The sequence below is a fragment of the Microcaecilia unicolor genome, chromosome 2, assembly GCF_901765095.1.
Source record: "Microcaecilia unicolor chromosome 2, aMicUni1.1, whole genome shotgun sequence".
Classification (NCBI taxonomy): domain Eukaryota; kingdom Metazoa; phylum Chordata; class Amphibia; order Gymnophiona; family Siphonopidae; genus Microcaecilia; species Microcaecilia unicolor.
In genome coordinates this window covers 628,928,461-628,946,387 of record NC_044032.1, presented here as the reverse complement: position 1 = coordinate 628,946,387, position 17,927 = coordinate 628,928,461, and the positions used below count along the sequence as shown (strand labels likewise).

Genomic DNA, 17,927 nt, shown 5'->3' with positions numbered 1-17,927 from the left:
TTGTGTCCTACAACCAGCAGCAGCAAAACAATAAACGCAGTCATGGGGTAGCAACCTCTATACACAAAACTGCCGGTTCTACCCTGTAACAGGAAGGTGACATTGGAGGGGGCGGAACCAGCAGATCCTCATAAGGAGATTGGCAAATTGTGGCCCCGTGATTGCTTAAAGTTGTTTTGCTGCTGGTCTGAGAAAACAGCAGCAGCAAAGGATATTGAGTTCAATTCTGGTCGCCGCATCTCAAAAAAGATATAGTGGAATTAGAAAAGGTACAGAAAAGAGCGACGAAAATGATAAAGGGGATGGGACGACTTTCCTATGAGGAAAGGCTAAAGCGGCTAGGGCTCTTCAGCTTGGAGAAAAGGCAGCTGAGGGGAGATATGATAGAAATCTATAAAATAACGAGTGGAGTTGAACGAGTAGATGTGAAGCATCTGTTTACGCTTTCCAAAAATACTAGGACTAGACGGCATGCGATGAAGCTACAAAGTAGTAAATTTAAAACGAATCGGAGAAAGTATTTCTTCACTCAACGTATAATTAAACTCTGGAATTCGTTGCCAGAGAATGTAGTAAAGGCGGTTAAGCTTAGCGGAGTTTTAAAAAGGTTTGGACGGCTTCCTAAAGGAAAAGTCCATAGACCATTATTAAATGGACTTGGGGAAAATCCACTATTTCTGGGATAAGCAGAATAAAACGTTTTGTACTTTTGGGGGATTTTGCCAGGTATTTGTGACCTGGATTGGCCACTGTTGGAAACAGGATGCTGGGCTTGAGACCTTTGGTCTTTCCCAGTATGGCAATACTTATGTATTTCTGTAAGGAGATGGAGATAGTGATGGTTAGGCTTAGAGAGGCTTATCCTCCCCAAGTATCATATACTGGGCATCTATGGCAAGGAGACAAAAATTTTGGGTGGATCTGAACCCAAATGGGTGAGCCCCAGTACAGCTGGGTCCACCCCGTGCCTACGCTACTAAGTAATGCCAGAAGTATGACATGAAGGGGCATAATCGAACGTCGCCGGCGATCTATTTTGGCGGCGGCACAACAGCTGGCTGGAACTGTATTATCGAAAAAGATGGCTGGCCATCTTTTTTTTCCCATAATAATGTTTAGCCCGGCCAAATGCCAGAGTTTGCCGGGTTTCAGATCGCCGGTTTTGTTTTTCAGCGATAATGGGAAAAAATGCTGGCCATCTCAAACCCGACGAAATCCAAGGCATTTGGTCATGGGAGGAGCCAGCATTTGTAAGTGCACTGGTCCCCCTGACATGCCAGGACACCAACTGGGCACCCTAGGGGGCACTTCTAAAAATGTTTTAAAAATACACAAATAGCTCCCAGGTGCATAGTTCCCTTACCTTGGGTGCTGAGCCCCCCAAATCCCCCCCAACCCACTCCCCACAACTCTACACCATTACCATAGCCCTTATGGGTGAAGGAGGGCACCTACATGTGGGTACAGTTGGTTTTGGGGGGGTTTGGAGGGCTCAACACTTAGCACCACAAGTGTAACAGGTAGGGGGGGGGATGGACCTGGGTCTGCCTGTCTGAAGTGCACTGCACCCATTAAAAACTGCTCCAGGGACCTGCATACTGCTGTCAGGGAGCTGGGTATGACATTTGAGGCTGGCATACAGGCTGGTAAAAAAAGGTTTTTACTTTTATTAGTGTGGGAGGGGGCTGGTGACCACTGGGGGACTACGGGGAGGTCATCCCCCATTCCCTCCGGTGGTCATCTGGTGAGTTGGGGCACCTTTTTGAGGCTTGGTCATGAAAATAAAAGGACCAAGTAAACCCGGCGAAATACTGCTTAACGTCGCTTTTTTTTTTTTCCATTATCCGTGAAAGTCAACCATCTGGTAGCCACGCCCATGTCCCGCTTTCACTACGTCACCAACACGCCCCCTTGAACTTTCACCGGCGCAGCAACGGGAAAGCGGCGATGGTGTCAAAAAAGCCGCTTTCGATTATACCGATTTCACCGCTTTTGAGAGATCGCCGGCCATCTCCCGATTTATGTCAGAAGATCGCCGGCGATCACTTTTGAAAATAAGCCTGATGGTGCCTTATCTAACATAAAGCACAGCACCAAGACACAAATTAAGCAATTGTTTAAAAGCCCATAATTTCAAGACAATGTTTAATGCACTCTTTATATAAAACTCCCATCATACCTCACTCTCTCCTTGGAGTCTCCAAAGGTTTCTTTGATATTGGAGAAATCTGGATAATAAGCAGGAGGAGGAGAGATGACCTCAATCATGCCAGATTGTACTTCATGAGGAAAGCTGTAATTATAACATTAATAATTAATGTCTTCATAGAACAGAAGGGGCATTAGAAGCATTGTTGAATATATGCATGGAGACCCAGGGATCTCAAAGAAAACAAGCCTTAACAGCAGATAGTAAAATAGATGCAATGTGAATACTGTGTTTTTTAATGTTAATTTTTGATCTGTGTTCATACTATGGTTGGTGTAACAAACCATTGTTGCCACCAGGTCCAAAAAACGTCATACAAATAAAAGAAAAACCCAGAAGCTATCATTACTAGTTCTTAACCTTTTTATTAATCTGTTTTCCACTAGGGAGTAAAGGCAAAATAACAAAACATTGGGCTATACTGTACAGTTACAAGCTCTGACATTTGATTGTTGAATTGATCTCATAGTGAATACAACACTTGGAATCCTCTGGTTTGCCCTGCTGCCATGGCATGTAAAAGGTCATCCTTTTAAATGAACTTTTACAATTGACAAGCTAATGGAAATAATGAACATAAGATATTATTACTCAGAGCAAAAAGGAAAGATGATCAGACTTTGCAAACAGACAAAATACCATCAACAGCAGTGACAATCTGAAAGAACATAAGAAAATAAAAGTTGCCATACTGGGACAGACCAAAGGTCCATCAAGCCCAGTATGCTGTTTCAAACAATAGCAAATCAATGTCACAAGTACCTGGCAAGATACCAAAAAAGTAAAACAGACTTTATGCTGCATATCCTAGAAATAAGAAGTAGATTTTGTCAACTCCATCCTAATAATGGCTTATGAACTTTTCTTTTACAAAATTATCCAAACCCTGCTAAGCCAACTGCTTTTATCACATATTCTGGTAACGAATTCCAGAGTTGGGTGAAGAAATATTTTCTCTGGTTTGTTTTAAAATTTACTACTTCACAGCTTCATTGTATGCCCCCTAGTCCTAGTATTTCTGGAAAGAGTAAACAAGCAATTCACATCTACCCAATTCCACTCAGTATTTTAGAGACCTCTATCATATCTCCTCTCAGTCATCTTTTCTCCAAGCTGAAGAGCCCTACCTGCTTTAGCCTTTCCTCATAGGGAAGTCATCCCATCCCCTTTATCATTTTCATCACCCTTCTCTGTATCTTTTCTAGCTTTGCTATATCTTTTTTAAGATGCGGTAACCAGAATTTCACACAGTAAGGAGAGATACAACGGCATTATAAGATTACCCTTTTTGTTTTCCATTCCTTTCCTAATAATTTCTAACATTCTGTTTGCTTTCTTAGCCGCCGCTACACACTGAACAGACGGTTTCAATATGTCATCAATGATGACACCTAGATCCTTTTTTTGGATGGTGACTCCTAAAGTGGAACCTTGCATCATGTACCTTTACAGTTTGGATTCCTCTTTCCCACATGCATCACTTTGCACTTGTTCACATTAAACGTCATCTGCCATTTGGATGCCCAGTTCTCCAGTCTTGATTTGAAGGTCCAGGATTGGGATTGATATCCCTAGCAGAGAGCAAGGAGAAGAAGCAAGAGAGTACAGAGTAGGAGAGACGACATTGACATTGACAAAATGAGATGCACTCAGACAGAATGGAGTGGAAATGGTTGAATGAAAGGAAGAAAATGTTGAAGCTTGAAAACTGAGAAGAAGGGAGGACAGAAGGGCTGGTGAAGTGATGAAAGCAATGTGGTTCCGAGATATACAGTGATTTCAGATGGAAAAAGAGATTGGGAAGGGAGAGTATCAAGAAAAGAAATTGTACTGGAGTCATTGGGAATAGTAGAAAGAAAATAAAACCTGCAGAGAGAAAATAAATGGCGCGCGGCACCTGGAGCGGAGGCCCTGAATGGTTCAGTGTGGACTTGGGAGTCACCCCGGAGAAGGCTTGGAGAATATGCAGATGACTGTAAGTTCTCCACAGCACTTGGAAAGCAGCTGGTGGAAGTGCTAGGCACATGGAGCAGAGGCCCTGGGTGGTTTAGAGTGGACTTGGGAGTCAGCCCGGAGAAGGCTGGGAGGATATGCAGATGGCTGCAAGTCCTCCTCAGCACCTTTTCCCCAGTGTCCTTGCTCAGTTTCTGCATTTCCGCTTGGGCCAGTTGCCACTTTAATTTTACCTCCTGCCATACCTGCACATCACAAAAACAATAATAAAAATATTGTGTTCCCAGTGATCATAGATCTCTATAAAGTAGCTATGAATTGCCACCTCCATGTCTTAGGTGTATCTCCTCCAAGACTCTTAACCCTCCCCACTCACTTCTCAACCCCAGCCTTCCTCCCATTTATTAACCCTCCAACCATCCATCTCATTATACAGACTTCCCCCACCCTCCTCTCTTCATTAATTTAAGCAACAGTCACAATACTCTGTTCACAATGTTGACCACCACCATTTCTACCTAAATACTTGTATAAACCAGGTAAAATAGTTCAGTCACAACTTGGACTTGGAGACTATAAAGCCAGCAAGCCCTCCTCGATGTTTTTGCAGCAACTGAATTTGATGGTTCATTTTCCACAGTGGTGTCTTTTGCAAAGTCATTTTACAATGTCTGTTGCTGTTCCACCTCAACAGCTGTATTCACCATCTGGGAATCCTTGTTAGACCTTTGGGAGCCAGTTTCCTCTCCATGAACTTGGGATTTCCTCAGTGCTTTTTTTTTTTTTTTAAATTAAAACTGCATTTTTCTTAAACTGACGTAATATTTTCAAGTCCCTGTGTTTTGCTTTGAAAGGAGCTCGTGTAAAAGTGACAGATCCTGTCCCCTTCTGTTTTGGGCAGGCTCCAGAAATCTGTATAACTGGCATTTTTAAATCCCAGATTGAGTCCTCATGCTTTTTTTTTTTTTGTATAATCCAAAGATTTGATGAAAATTTTTATGACACATTATTAAGAAACTGGCACTTTCCAACTTCAAAAATCACTAGTCTCACAGGGTGCCAAATTCAAGCCTGCACTCTGTGCACCACCAGAGCTTGCTTATATTCTCTTAACTTCTTGCACCTGTGCGTGGTTTCAGCGCTTAAATCGGGAAAGATTTTCACATTTCATTGTCTATATTGTAGCTTTTTTGTTGTCTAGGGGCTCCTTTTACAAAGCCACGGTAGTGATTACCGCGTGCCGAATGCAACAAAGCTCATATGAACCGAATGGGCTTCGTTTCATTTGGTGTACCACTAATCACTAGCACGGCTTTGTAAAAGGAGCTCTAGCTGTTTTTAATATATAATCCACTTCAGGATATCTCAACAATTTAGTTATAAGAGCCCTGGGTGGCAGGTATCAGACAGCTCCAGACAGTTCAAAATATAGAAATTCAACTGATATATTTATTTATTGCATTTGTATCCCACATTTTCCCACCTCTTTGCAGGCTCAATGTGGCTTACAATGCATCATGAATAGTGGAAATACATAAGAAAATATACATTTAGTATTACTGAAGGATCTTGGGTAACATGATAATGATAAAACATGGTAGTTTAACAAGCAAATATTATGCGACAGTTCTGGATATATGTGTAGGAGTTCACATTTGTTGATCTTTGTGATATGCCTTGTTAAAGAGATGGGTCTTCAGTAGTTTGCGAAAGTTAGTTAGTTCAAAGATCGTTTTTAAGTTGCATGACAGTGCGTTCCAGAAATGTGTGTTCATGTAGGAAAAGGTTGACGCATGAGTTAGTTTGTATTTTAGACCTTTACAATTGGGGAAATGAAGATTAAGGAATGTGCGGGATGATTTTTTTAGCATATTCTCTGTGTAAATTTGATTTAACTCTTTTTTTTTTTCTCAAGTTGCATTGGTTTTGTAGGGGTATTTATCCGAGATCTCACCTTTGCTGGTCTTGGCCTATACAAGCCTGAACCTATCTTATAACAATATGGATTCTACAGCCTGTGCCCTGAATAACTATTAGAATCCAGCTTTCTTGCAAAGGAAAAGTACTGCTGAGCATTGCAAGATTACTTCAACCAAGGACATATTCTTTGTTGCAAGCTCGCCCCGTTATCTCCTGGGAACATTGTAGGACAGAAAGACACGGCTCCATGACTATGCCTCAGTCAGGGAGTTTACATGCCATCTATAACAAAGGCTCTCTTCATGACCATGAAGCTGGCTGGACATCATGTCATTGTATGTGATTGGTCCACAGGTATCAGATGACCATTAGATACCAAAGGTTTGGTCTGAAGAAAGTTCAGTTAGAGAGGAGGTCAGTAGAAGAACACCTGAGTGAGGCCACCAGAGTTGGAGAACACCAGAAGAGAGAAACCTCAGAGGATTTGCAGGTGAACAGAACACTTGGAAGAGCCAGAGACTGATTTTCCTAACACCAGTGAACTGCGTGCCTTGTAACAACTAACAAGGCCTGCTCAGCTACAACATCAGGCCTTATCTAAGACTGTACCATTTGTACCCAGTGGGCTGAGGCTCGCTGAGGTTTTCAGCTAGAGACTCTGAGGAACTCCGCTTCTCTACCATTGGGGGTCTGTGACAGACGGCAAGGTAAGATATCAGGATATATTACCTATGGTCGGGGATAATTAGTCCTTAGTTTGTCTGATACAGATAGGTTTACATCAGGACTTCTGGTCTGTGTATTCAGCTGATCACTGTGTTTTGCATAAGATGTGTAATAAGTTTTATAAGAATTATTAGGAATTCAGGATTGTACTGGGTTGTGTAATCACTCCTTTAGTTAGTGCATTAGGATCAGATTGTATTATCTATTCTGGTGATAATTTAGTTTATAGCAAGTTATTTTTGGCACTTTGCTTCAGAATTATTTATATATATATTTTTCTTTACCTAATAAATAATAATATATTCTATCTGTGGCATTGTTCCTTTTTCCAGCACTGTTAGCTTTTCAGTGGGCTTCAGAGGTACACCCCTACACACGAGTCCAGGATAACTGTTTAGCAGTGTTCTGAATCCTCTAGCATGCCTACAGTTCCCTATTGAAGGTAGACTATATTTTAAGTTGGGTATGATGATTTTTTTTTAAATTCTCCACGGAAAGGCTCCACTATATAAAAATATGTTGTTGCATTCTTTCTCGAGTCAAAATCCTTATTATTATGATATCCCTCTATTATTATGATATCCAACAACCAAAGGGATTACACTGATGCAAATTTTACAATCTTCATTGCCATATTGAGCTGCAAATCTATGAAATTCGTTACCATTGTCTATTAGATCTATTAGTGATTATTTTAGGAAAGCATTAAAGACTTTGCTGTTCCAAAAATTTGTATATTACAGTACTAGCTTGTATTTAGTTTTTATGATATAACTAGTAAAAAAGGCCCGTTTCGTAAACAAATGAAACGGGCGCTAGCAAGGCTATAGAGAGAGTGAGAGTGTGTATATGTATGTGTGTCTGTGTGACACAGAGAAAGTGTGTGTGTATGTCTCTGTGTGAAAGAGAATGTGCACAGGTAGGGTCAAAATGAAGAGACAGCAGTGAAATTTTACATAGGACAGCTGAAAAATTTGAGGCATGTTTGTGTGTCTGTGTGAGAGAGTGTGTATATATGTGTGGGTGCTTGTGAGATAGAGACAGTGTAAGTGTGTGTGCGTCTGTGTGAAAGAGAGTGTGAAAGGGTAGGGTCAAAATGAAGAGACAGCATTATAATTGTACATAGCACAGCACAAACATTTGAGGCAGTTCTTGCCTTATCTCCCCTGCCGCCCACTCCATACCCAACGTTTCGTTCCTTGTCTTCCTTCCCCTCTGTGTCCCGTGTGTATGTGTGTGAGAGAGAGAGAGAGAGAGAGAGAGAGGTGCTAGCAGTCTCTGTGATAGTGGCAGGTCAGTTGCTCATTACAGCCAGTTAAGAGTGAGAGTGTGTGTGTATGTGCTGGTTTTTTTCCTTCCCTCATATGTCCTCCGTGTCTGTTGTTTGTGTGGAGAGCAGAGATCTATATGGTCCTTTTAGCGTTGCTGTTGACGTCGCGTAGCAACTGTGTGCTGCTGGTTTTCATTGTTCCGCGATGTGTCTTATGTCATGTCCCGTCGCTTAGTAACGGGTTCGCGATGTGATTGGTTGAGTGTCATTGGTCCACCCTCGACGTCATGATGTTTTACGTGGGGGGCGGGGCCAACACTCATGGGCGAATTCCTGGTTTCACCACCATGCATTTAGAACGTTGGGACTTGTGGAGGCTTCAGAACGTTGGAGGTGCGTTTTATATAGAGAGATTTGAGGAATTTGTATTGTAAGCTTAAAACCAAGGGGTGCATTGGGGAAGACACAAAACAATATTACCCATGTCCACCCTGCATGGAGGCTCAACCAGAAGTCAATTAGTACAGAATTTATCAGTGGTTAATAAGAAAGATTTTTCTACAGATTGTCTTGCAAAGTTGACCTAAACTCTAAAATTAATTTGTTTAAAATTTTAAAGGAACTTTTAGAAAATTATGCACCTCACAAAATGATTATGGTTAGGTCATTTATTAAAAGAGATCATGGTTTCATGATGGTCTGTGTACAGCTAAGTGTTGTCTGTGTAGGGCAGAAATTAGATAGAGACAGGTTCCTTCAAGCATGTAAGGCCAAAATTACATTGGCTAAGAACGGCTTTGTATGCTCCTTAATTGATTGGGAATAAAATTATCAAACAATTATGCAAGATCATTAGAGATCTTGCTCCAGATAAGAGTTCTAGGTTGAAAATTCTTGATATTTCTCTAGATCAGTTTGGTGAGTTTTTATTAAAAAGGTTCTTTCCCATGGATCCTCAGTTGTTGGAACTAATCAGTTTCCTCCTTTACCTCTTCCTACACCAGCATTTAACGCTGCAGTTCCTTTTCATCTTTTGCACCACTGACACAATTTTCTTTGAAAAGTTGTTTACATCTGTCAATTCGTCATTTATAGATGGCACTGGGTAAACTTGGGGGGCCTATTTCCCTTCTATATAGAATTTTATGGGGTCAACAATTTGGGTGGTTTGGGTTTATGTTACAACGGGAAAAGGATTGGGGGAGGGAATTGTTGGTGAGTAAATGGAAGCGTGTGTTTCGGGAGGTGAGGAAATTTTCTATCTGTGTTTTAATCAAGGAAAATAAGTACATAAGTATTGCCATACTGGGACAGACTGAAGGTCCATCAACCCCAGCATCCTGTTTCCAACAGTAAACAATCCAGGTCACAAGTACCTGGCAAGATCTCAAAAAATAGTGTAACAAAGAGAGGGAACTAATCAGAAAGTTCAAGCAAAAAAACAGCACAAAGGGCCTTTAAAAACAAAAGGGACACAAAACTTATGTTGAAAAACTTTTAATGATCAAATTTGATTGAAAGAAGACCTGATATGGGCCCTGTTTTGGTGCTACAGCACCTGCGTCAGGGGTCACACCAATGACAGGGAGGCTTATATAGACAATATTCAGAACATCTGTTGAATTTCAAAGTTGTCTATAAATGTATTTCAGCCCTGAAGATCCCCAACTGAGCCAACCTCAGTGAAGATGTACAAGACACTCTGAACACTGTGCTTACATTGGGGTCTCCAACTGTGGTACCACTGAGATATCATCACAGGTACCTGATAAGACTCTACAGAAGATCTTGATTATAAGAAAATTGCCAAGGCTTGGTCTACAGAGCTGGCTGTGGAGATAACTGTGGACCAGTTTAAGGATTATGTCTTGGGCATACAGCATTCACCTTTTGTTTGATTTTTGGAAATGCAATACAAATTTGCTCTAAGACTATATATACAACCCTTCTGAGCATACCGAACCTTATTTGGCCTTACAGGGGCATGCCCAAAATGTAATCAGGACTCTGCTAATTTAAGGCACATGTTTTGGGCATGCCCACTGATTGCCAGTTTCTGGTCACAGTTACTAAATGTGGTGTATGTACAAAGGGGACGTCAGGTAGCACTGCATCCTTTGATGCGTATTACTATCCGGTACCTACTCCCCAAGGTTTTAAACATTTTCTTCAACGAGTCATCTTCACTGGAAAGAAAGTAATTTTGTTGCGTTGGCAAGAGCCCTTTGCGCCTACTTTGGAAATGTGGCGCACACATTTGATTGACTTACTCAAATTGGAATGTTTAGGGATAAGCGATGTGTCCTCAAAGGAAGGTATATGTTTTCAATACACATGGGAGCGTTTTTGGGCCACGCTACAACCTATTGCACAAAGCAGACTTCTAAACCAGCCATAGAATGTACAAGTTTAATTTTGGTTATAGATTAGATTCCTCCTCACAGTGATTGTTCATGTTATTGGGAGTTTGAGATAATAGGGGGGAGGGGAGGGAATAGCAGGATCAGAGGTGGGTGGTAGGTAGGGTTGATAATATTAATAATAATATCAACAATTGTATCTATGGTTGAGATTCACTTGTTCTTGACACTTATGCTTTGTTCATGTTTCTATGACTGCAATTATGATTTAAACAATGTAGAAGAGCAAGGATCTAATTGAGCTCTTGTAGAGGACAATCCCTTAACAATTTAAATGATCATAGATTCATTAACCAACTGAAATTCACTCCAAATCACTTCAATACCCAAATCCTCAGAACAGGCCCAAATCAACATTCTCACCTTATACTTTCCAGAATGAAGTTTCTGAAATAACCATGCCACATAAACTTAGTAACATGGGAAGTGACGGCAGATAAAGACCTGAATGGTCCATCCAGTGTGCCCAACAGTCACATTCATTTTCAATTCTAGATCAAATCAACAATGAATGTGATATTATCTACTTGATCATGGTCTTTCTTTGTTGTTTCTGGGACACAGACCGTAGAAGTCTGCTCGGCTCTGCCTTATGTTTCAACTTCTAGAGAGTTGTCACCAAAGCCTATCTGAATCCATCTTGTCATTTGCGGAACACAGACCGTAAAAGTCTGCCCAACGTCCTCATGTTCCAAATTACTGGAATTTCCGTCAAAGCTCTCTCCAGCCCATCGTCAACTGGATGCAGAACTATCTTCAACTGGATGCAGCACTCAGACCGTACAAGCTAGCCCAGCATTGGGCTTAGTTGATACAGCCAGAGTTGCCATATAAGCAACACTTGATATGCAAACATATATGTAACCCTTTAAGGTTTGTTTTTTATACCATTCATTTTCTAACTAGAGATCCTCTGTGTTCATCCCATGCCATTTTAAATTCTGCCAGTTTTTAGCTCCATCACATCCCTCGGGAGACATTCCAGGCATCAACTACTCTCTCCGTGAAAAAGAATTTTCTGACATTACTCCTAAGTCTTCCAGCCCGCAACCTCAATTCTTGTCCTCTAGTTTTACCATTTTCTCTTCCTTGGAAAATATTTGTTTCTATATTAATAACTTTCAAGTATTTAAACATCTGACGTTTTGAAGTTCGTACGGACGATCAGCAAATTTTGGGATATATATCCAGATTGCTAGATCGATCTCACATGCTTACACCTATAGGACCCTTTCTGACCCTTGAGGAAGGCGTTTGTGCGCCGAAACACAGCCCGTGTCGGGTCATCTTTTGGAATAAAGGATTATATTGTTTTCTTTTCCTGAAGGCCCAGTGTTTGCTTTTTGTATTTTTGGGAACAAATATGGGAACATATAGGAACATTGGGCACTAATGGGTTAAACAAATCTTTAAGAGGACCCACCACAACCTCTCTGAGCTCCTGCAATATCCTGGGATGACGCCTGTCTAGTCCCATGGCTTTGTCCACCTTCAAATTTTGTTGTTCAGAAACACTTTCTTCCATGAATGGTGCCATATCCACTCCATTCTCATACATTTGCCAGTCAATCATGGTTCTTCTCCAGGATTTTCTTCCGTGAACACAGAACAGAAGTATCATACTGACAATTCCCCAAGTTCACAATTATTTGTACCTTGGAAGGATTTTGAAATTCCGTCTGCCGAATCATTATATACTTTGGTTGCAGGTCTATTGCCCACCTATAGTTCGTTGGATCCTATACCTTCTGCATGGTTGAAAAAACATACATTAGAAGTCCAACAGTTTATGTACTCAATTGTTATGTTGAGCCTTTCTTTTTTTTTTTTTTTTTTTATTTAATTTTTATTAAGTTTAATCATTTATACAGGTTGATAAACAAATCATACTTGTTGAAACACAGAAAGAATTTTACACAAGCATTTTGAACCTAAACGGCTCCAAAGATAACAATATTACACTTCCTTAGACCACAATATATATAGATAGTGGGGGGGAGTATTTAAATATGATACAAAGGAAAGTCCTCTAAGAGGACAAAAATATAAATAACCATAGTGGCTTAACATCTGTTGTTACCTTATTATTTCTTCATAATATTATTCCTAATTTAAGCTTTTCCTATCTACGAAAATCTGCAATTGGTTAGATTCATAGAAAATATACTTATTTCCCAAATATTTTACCACACATTTACAAGGATAGGCTAACAAGAATGTTGCACCCATCTCTCTCACTTTCTCACGCAATAACAAAAACTGTCTTCTCCTTTCCTGTGTAGCTTTAGTCACATCAGGGTAAATCCATATCTTTTTACCATAAAATGGTTTCATTGAGTTCTTAAAATAAAGCCTCATCAAAGAGCTAAGGTCTTGGTCGAATATTAAGGAAACAATTAATGTTCCACGTGTCTCCACCTCAGTAATGGATTCTTCTAGAATTGCTGTTAAATTTTGAAGATCTATTTCATTTCCCCTTCGTCCAGGAGACTCTTTTTTTTTAGGTATCGGCAAATAATAAATTTTATTACAAGGAGGAATAGCTTGTGGAGATATCTCCAGATTCTCCATTAGGTATTTTTTAAATAAGTCTATTGCTGTTATTCCTGGAACTATTGGGAAATTCAGTAACCTCAAAGTGAGTCTTCTATTGTAGTTTTCTAAGTTTTCTATTTTTTTATGAGTCAGGAGTTTATCTTTTACCAAAGAGTCTGTTGTGTTTTTAACCGATTTAATCTGCTCCTGATTCAAAGTAATTTTTTCCAAAGTCTCAGAACGTACCTTTTCCAAGGAATCCGTTAGTGAAGACATCTGGTGAACCATTGAGGTAGTCTCTTGTGCGGTTTTATCAACAGTGGTTTTTAAATCTTGAAGGACCTTCCATATCGTAACCAAAGTTATTTCTCTAGGAAGAGCCTCTTCCACGCTTTTCTCCTTGCCAGTATCAAGGGATGCACTACCTGGCTGAGGGTTTCCGTTGACGCCTTCCGTCTCTAGCCCTCCTTGCTCTCCTCTTGATCTGGCAGGGCATGGAGGTGGAATAACACCCGGGGGCGACAGCGTAATATCTAGGCCCTGAATCGCCGCTACTTCCGTGTCGGCGTCCATTGCGGGCCCCGCTCCTCCGGTCACATAAGGTTGAATCGACACATAACGCTCCAACGTTTGCTGCACTGGAGAGGAGGTTCTGGCTGCCGGCAGATAGCCTTTCGTTACCCCCTTCCTTTTCGTATGTGGCATCTCAGGAAACAATATTTTCAGCAAAAAAGCTTCCAAAGGCAGCACGAGCGTTAACGTGTAGGTTAGTTCGCCATCTTGTCACGCCCCCATGTGTTGAGCCTTTCTGATGGGATAGTCCCCACTATTTTGAAAGAAGCGCTAGTAAAACCTAGTCTAAAGAAATCTTCATTGGATCCCTTATTACCTAATAACTATAGACCAGTCTCTAATCTTCCTTTTCTATCCAAAGTTATAGAGACAATAGTGTTTAGACAGTTGCAAACTTATGTAGATTCTAAAAATTTGTTACATCCCAGACAATCGGGTTTTAGGAAGGGTCACAGTACAGAGACTATTCTGACTTCACTGTTAAGTGAAATCCATGCTAAATTAGAGCTCGGTTATATTGCCCTGGTTGTTTCATTAGATTTGTCTGCGGCCTTTGACCTAATTAATCATAACTTACTTCTTGATAGATTGAGTGAGATTGGTATTTCAGGGACAACTATGAAATGGTTTATATCCTCTCTCATGGATCGTTCATTTAAAGTAGTTCAGCAGCAATCTTGTTCTACATCATACAACCTATCATGTGGAGTTCCTCAGGGCTCGGTTATCTCCACTACTGTTTAACCTATACATTAGTCCCCTGGCGCTCCTCATTCAAACAATGGGTATCAGTTTTTATTCATATGCAGATGATTTTCTGCTTATTCATTATGTTAGACCATCGAACATAGATCTTACACCCATTCAAATATGCCTGGATAAAGTGGCAGACTGGTTGACAATATATCAGTTGGTACTGAACCCGGATAAGACTATAACATCTTGGATAGTAGGGCAAGGCATATATCCCTCTGTGGTACCTATGCTATTTGGTCAGAATATTCCAACAGTTAAGTCCTTTAGATATCTCGGGATCATTATTGATTCCGCATTGATTTTTGAGGAACAAGTATCCGATGTAGTGAAAATATCTTTTTTTCATCTGAGGCGGCTTCGGTCAGTTAGAAATTCAGTAAGTAAGGACTCTCTCAAAACACTGACATCTGCGTATATTACTTCACGTTTAGACTACTGTAACATTGTACTGTATATGCTGGGATTACTCAAGCCAACTTAAAGCGATTACAAAGAATTCAAAATACAGCAGCACGTATGATCTGCAGGGCCCGGAGGGATGACAGAGTAACACCTTTACTGCATCGTCTGCATTGGCTCCCGGTCGAAGCAAGAGTAAAGTTTAAGGCTCTTGTTCTGACTCACAAAGCCTTTTACACATTAAATCCTAGCTACTTGTCGAATTTAACAATTCCCTACACCGCTATGCGAACTCTTAGATCCCTAACAGATAACAGATTAGTTATTCCCCCTCTTGCTAAGGCTAGATGGGAATCTACACGGAGATCGGCTTTTTTCTATTTGTCACCCTCCCTTTGGAACGGCCTTCCAAAGGAGATCAGATTAGAGAAATCCTATCTCCATTTCCAAAAACCTTTTTCTTTATAAGCTATGTAGAACAGAACTTAGTATATGAGATAAGGTCGAAAAGAAAAAGAAAAAAAAGGGGTAGCTTAACTGTATATTAGATTTTTAATTTGTACTGATTTTATTATGTAGTTTATTCTGGTTTGCTGTGCTTTCCTGTCATGAATGGAATTCCTATGTTTGTTTATTTGTATACACTAATTGTTTTTATACATATGTAAACCGTTCTGTTTGCAGTTGCAATAAGACACGGTATATAAATTAACATAAATAAAAAACATAAAAATTTTTTTTAACACTTTTGCTTTTTCTTCATCATTTTCCATGTAGAGGTTCAACAGCATCTTTCAGTCTTCCTCCTTTCACTAATATACCTGATAAAATTGTCACCCCCACCTTAGATTTCTAGCCATTTGTTCTTCTGTTTGCGCTTTTGACAGACGTATCCCTCTCTTGGCTTCTTTCAGTTTCATCCAGTATTCCTCTCTTTTTTTCTGTATTTCATGAATGCCAACTCTTTAGCCTTAGTTTTCTGAGCCACTTGCTTGGAGTACCATATCAGTTTTCTTTTTCTCTTGCTTTAATTTACTCTCCTTACATAAAAGGTTAGTAGCCATATGTATAGCTCCTTTCAGCCTAGACCACTGTCTCTCCACTTCTCATATGTTCTCCCAGTTCATCAGCTCTTTCTTCAGGTATTCCCTCATTTTACTAAAGTCAGCATGTTTGAAATCCAGGACTTTGAGTTTTGAGTGGCTGCCCTCCACTTTAGCTGTTATATCAAACCAAACTGTTCGATGGTCACCGCTGCCCAGGTGGGCACCCACTCGGACATTAGACACAATTTCCACATTTGTGAGCACCAGATCCAACATTGCTCCTTCCCTCGTGGATTCTGTTACCATTTGTCTGATCAGAGCACTTTTAAGGCGTCCACGAACTCTCTACTTCTTTTCGATTCCACATTTGGAACTTTTTAATCCACATCTGGAAGGCTTCTGGTATCAGCAGACTTCTGATGACTTCTTCAGATGATCTCCCAGATAACTTCACATCTTTTCAGAGGCTTGTTATACTATTTCTTCTGTGAGAGTGACCCTTGAAGTTTGGCACCTGCAACTTTGTCTCAGATTTTGTGACTTGGAGAACCATAAACAATATGCAGGTGTTATTACTGCCAACCTATTACATCAACCAGCTGGCAGAAGAATTCCTTCAAACCTTGATCAGAACCTTGCAACGTCATTCTGATCTTTGCTTATTGTTCACAGAGTAATAGGCCTTGTAAGAAATTTTTAACCAGTCTGTTTTAAGGTGCCAGCCATTATTACGACATATGATAATGCTATGTGGGGGTACTTACTCCACATAATAAGGAGGGAGAAGCTATGTAGCAACTGAATCTGACACCCCCACAGGCATACCAGTGTAAACTGGCTGCAAGAAATGAACTCATCCATACATATTTCCTGTAAGTGAACATTTATTTAACATGACCCAATTTACAATATTGTGCTTCCTCCACCAGTAAATAAAACTCTAGTTTTAAAAAAAGTTTAAAATAATAAATTGGACTTTGATTTGCAATACTGTGACAAGATACATAAGGATTTTTTTTATGCCAATGATAAAACCTGAGCCATTGTTGATAAATGTCTCTGAGCTTATTGAGGCTTTTTCAACTGTTAGATATAAAGTGAAGTTTAATTTACCTAGATATTTGATGAGGTTTTCATTATTTCACATCCCTTCCATTTTGAGATCTGGTTATGTATTGGGCAACTAAATGTGTACTTTTGAAACAGCTTGTAGTCTGGTGTCATCATAGGTCTGTAGGGGAGAGGAGGGGAGTATTCTCAGTGCAGTAAAGCAGCCACACAATTTATATGGCCTGTACATGACCAGTCTTGGTGGATCAGGGACTGTGGAGAGTGCTGGGTTGGCAGTGGAATAAGGCTTAAGCCAAAAATAGGCTACGTGGAATGGAGATTCAGTAAAGCGATTGCTGCTGAAATTCTCTGTGTCATATTAAATGGCTGCTACCATGACAGATTACAGCACCACCCAACTCCTTGACAATGTCTTCAGTATCTCAGAACCAGATAATTTTATTTATTTGTTGCATTTGTATCCCACATTTTCCCCCCTTTTTGCAGGCTCAATGTGGCTTACATTATGCCATAATGGCAATCGCCATTTCCGGAATGAAAAATACAAAGTGGTATTGCATTAAAGTACATAAGTGATAGAGTAAGTTTATTTATTTATTGCATTTGTATCCCACATTATCCCACCTATTTGCAGGCTCAATGTGGCTTACATAGTTGTACTATGACATTGTCATTCCAGAATATCAGATACAGTTAGTAGTGTGCAGAGATTGAGTAAGGGAGGAAAGAGGAAGTAATGAGGCGGGTGATTGTGGGAGTGGATTTTCATAGCTGGTTGGGTTGGTAAAGTGGGTCATTGAAGCTGTTGGTTCTCTTTGTAGGCTTTGTTGAAGAGGTGTGTCTTCAGAGATTTGCGAAAGTTATTTGTATCGATGATTGATTTCAGATCTGTAGGTAGAGCATTCCATATCTGCGTGCTCGTGTAAGAGAAGGTGGTGGCATGCATCAGCTTGTATTTTAGTCCTTTACAGCTGGGGAAGTGTAGATTGAGAAATTTGCAGGATGTTCTTGTGGCGTTTCTGGTTGGTAGGTCCACTAGGTTCAACATG

At 40.3% G+C, this 17,927-nt stretch overlaps 1 protein-coding gene across 1 annotated transcript in view; it reads right to left on the bottom strand.

Annotated features, from left to right (window-relative positions):
- The window catches only part of MGAT4D (MGAT4 family member D), a 393,296-nt gene that overhangs the window by 160,426 nt on the left and 214,943 nt on the right, over positions 1–17,927 (bottom strand). The window contains exon 8 of the mRNA XM_030192245.1: positions 2,180–2,293. Within this exon, the coding sequence (XP_030048105.1) occupies positions 2,180–2,293 (114 nt within the window). The remainder of the gene's footprint in view (positions 1–2,179; positions 2,294–17,927) is intronic.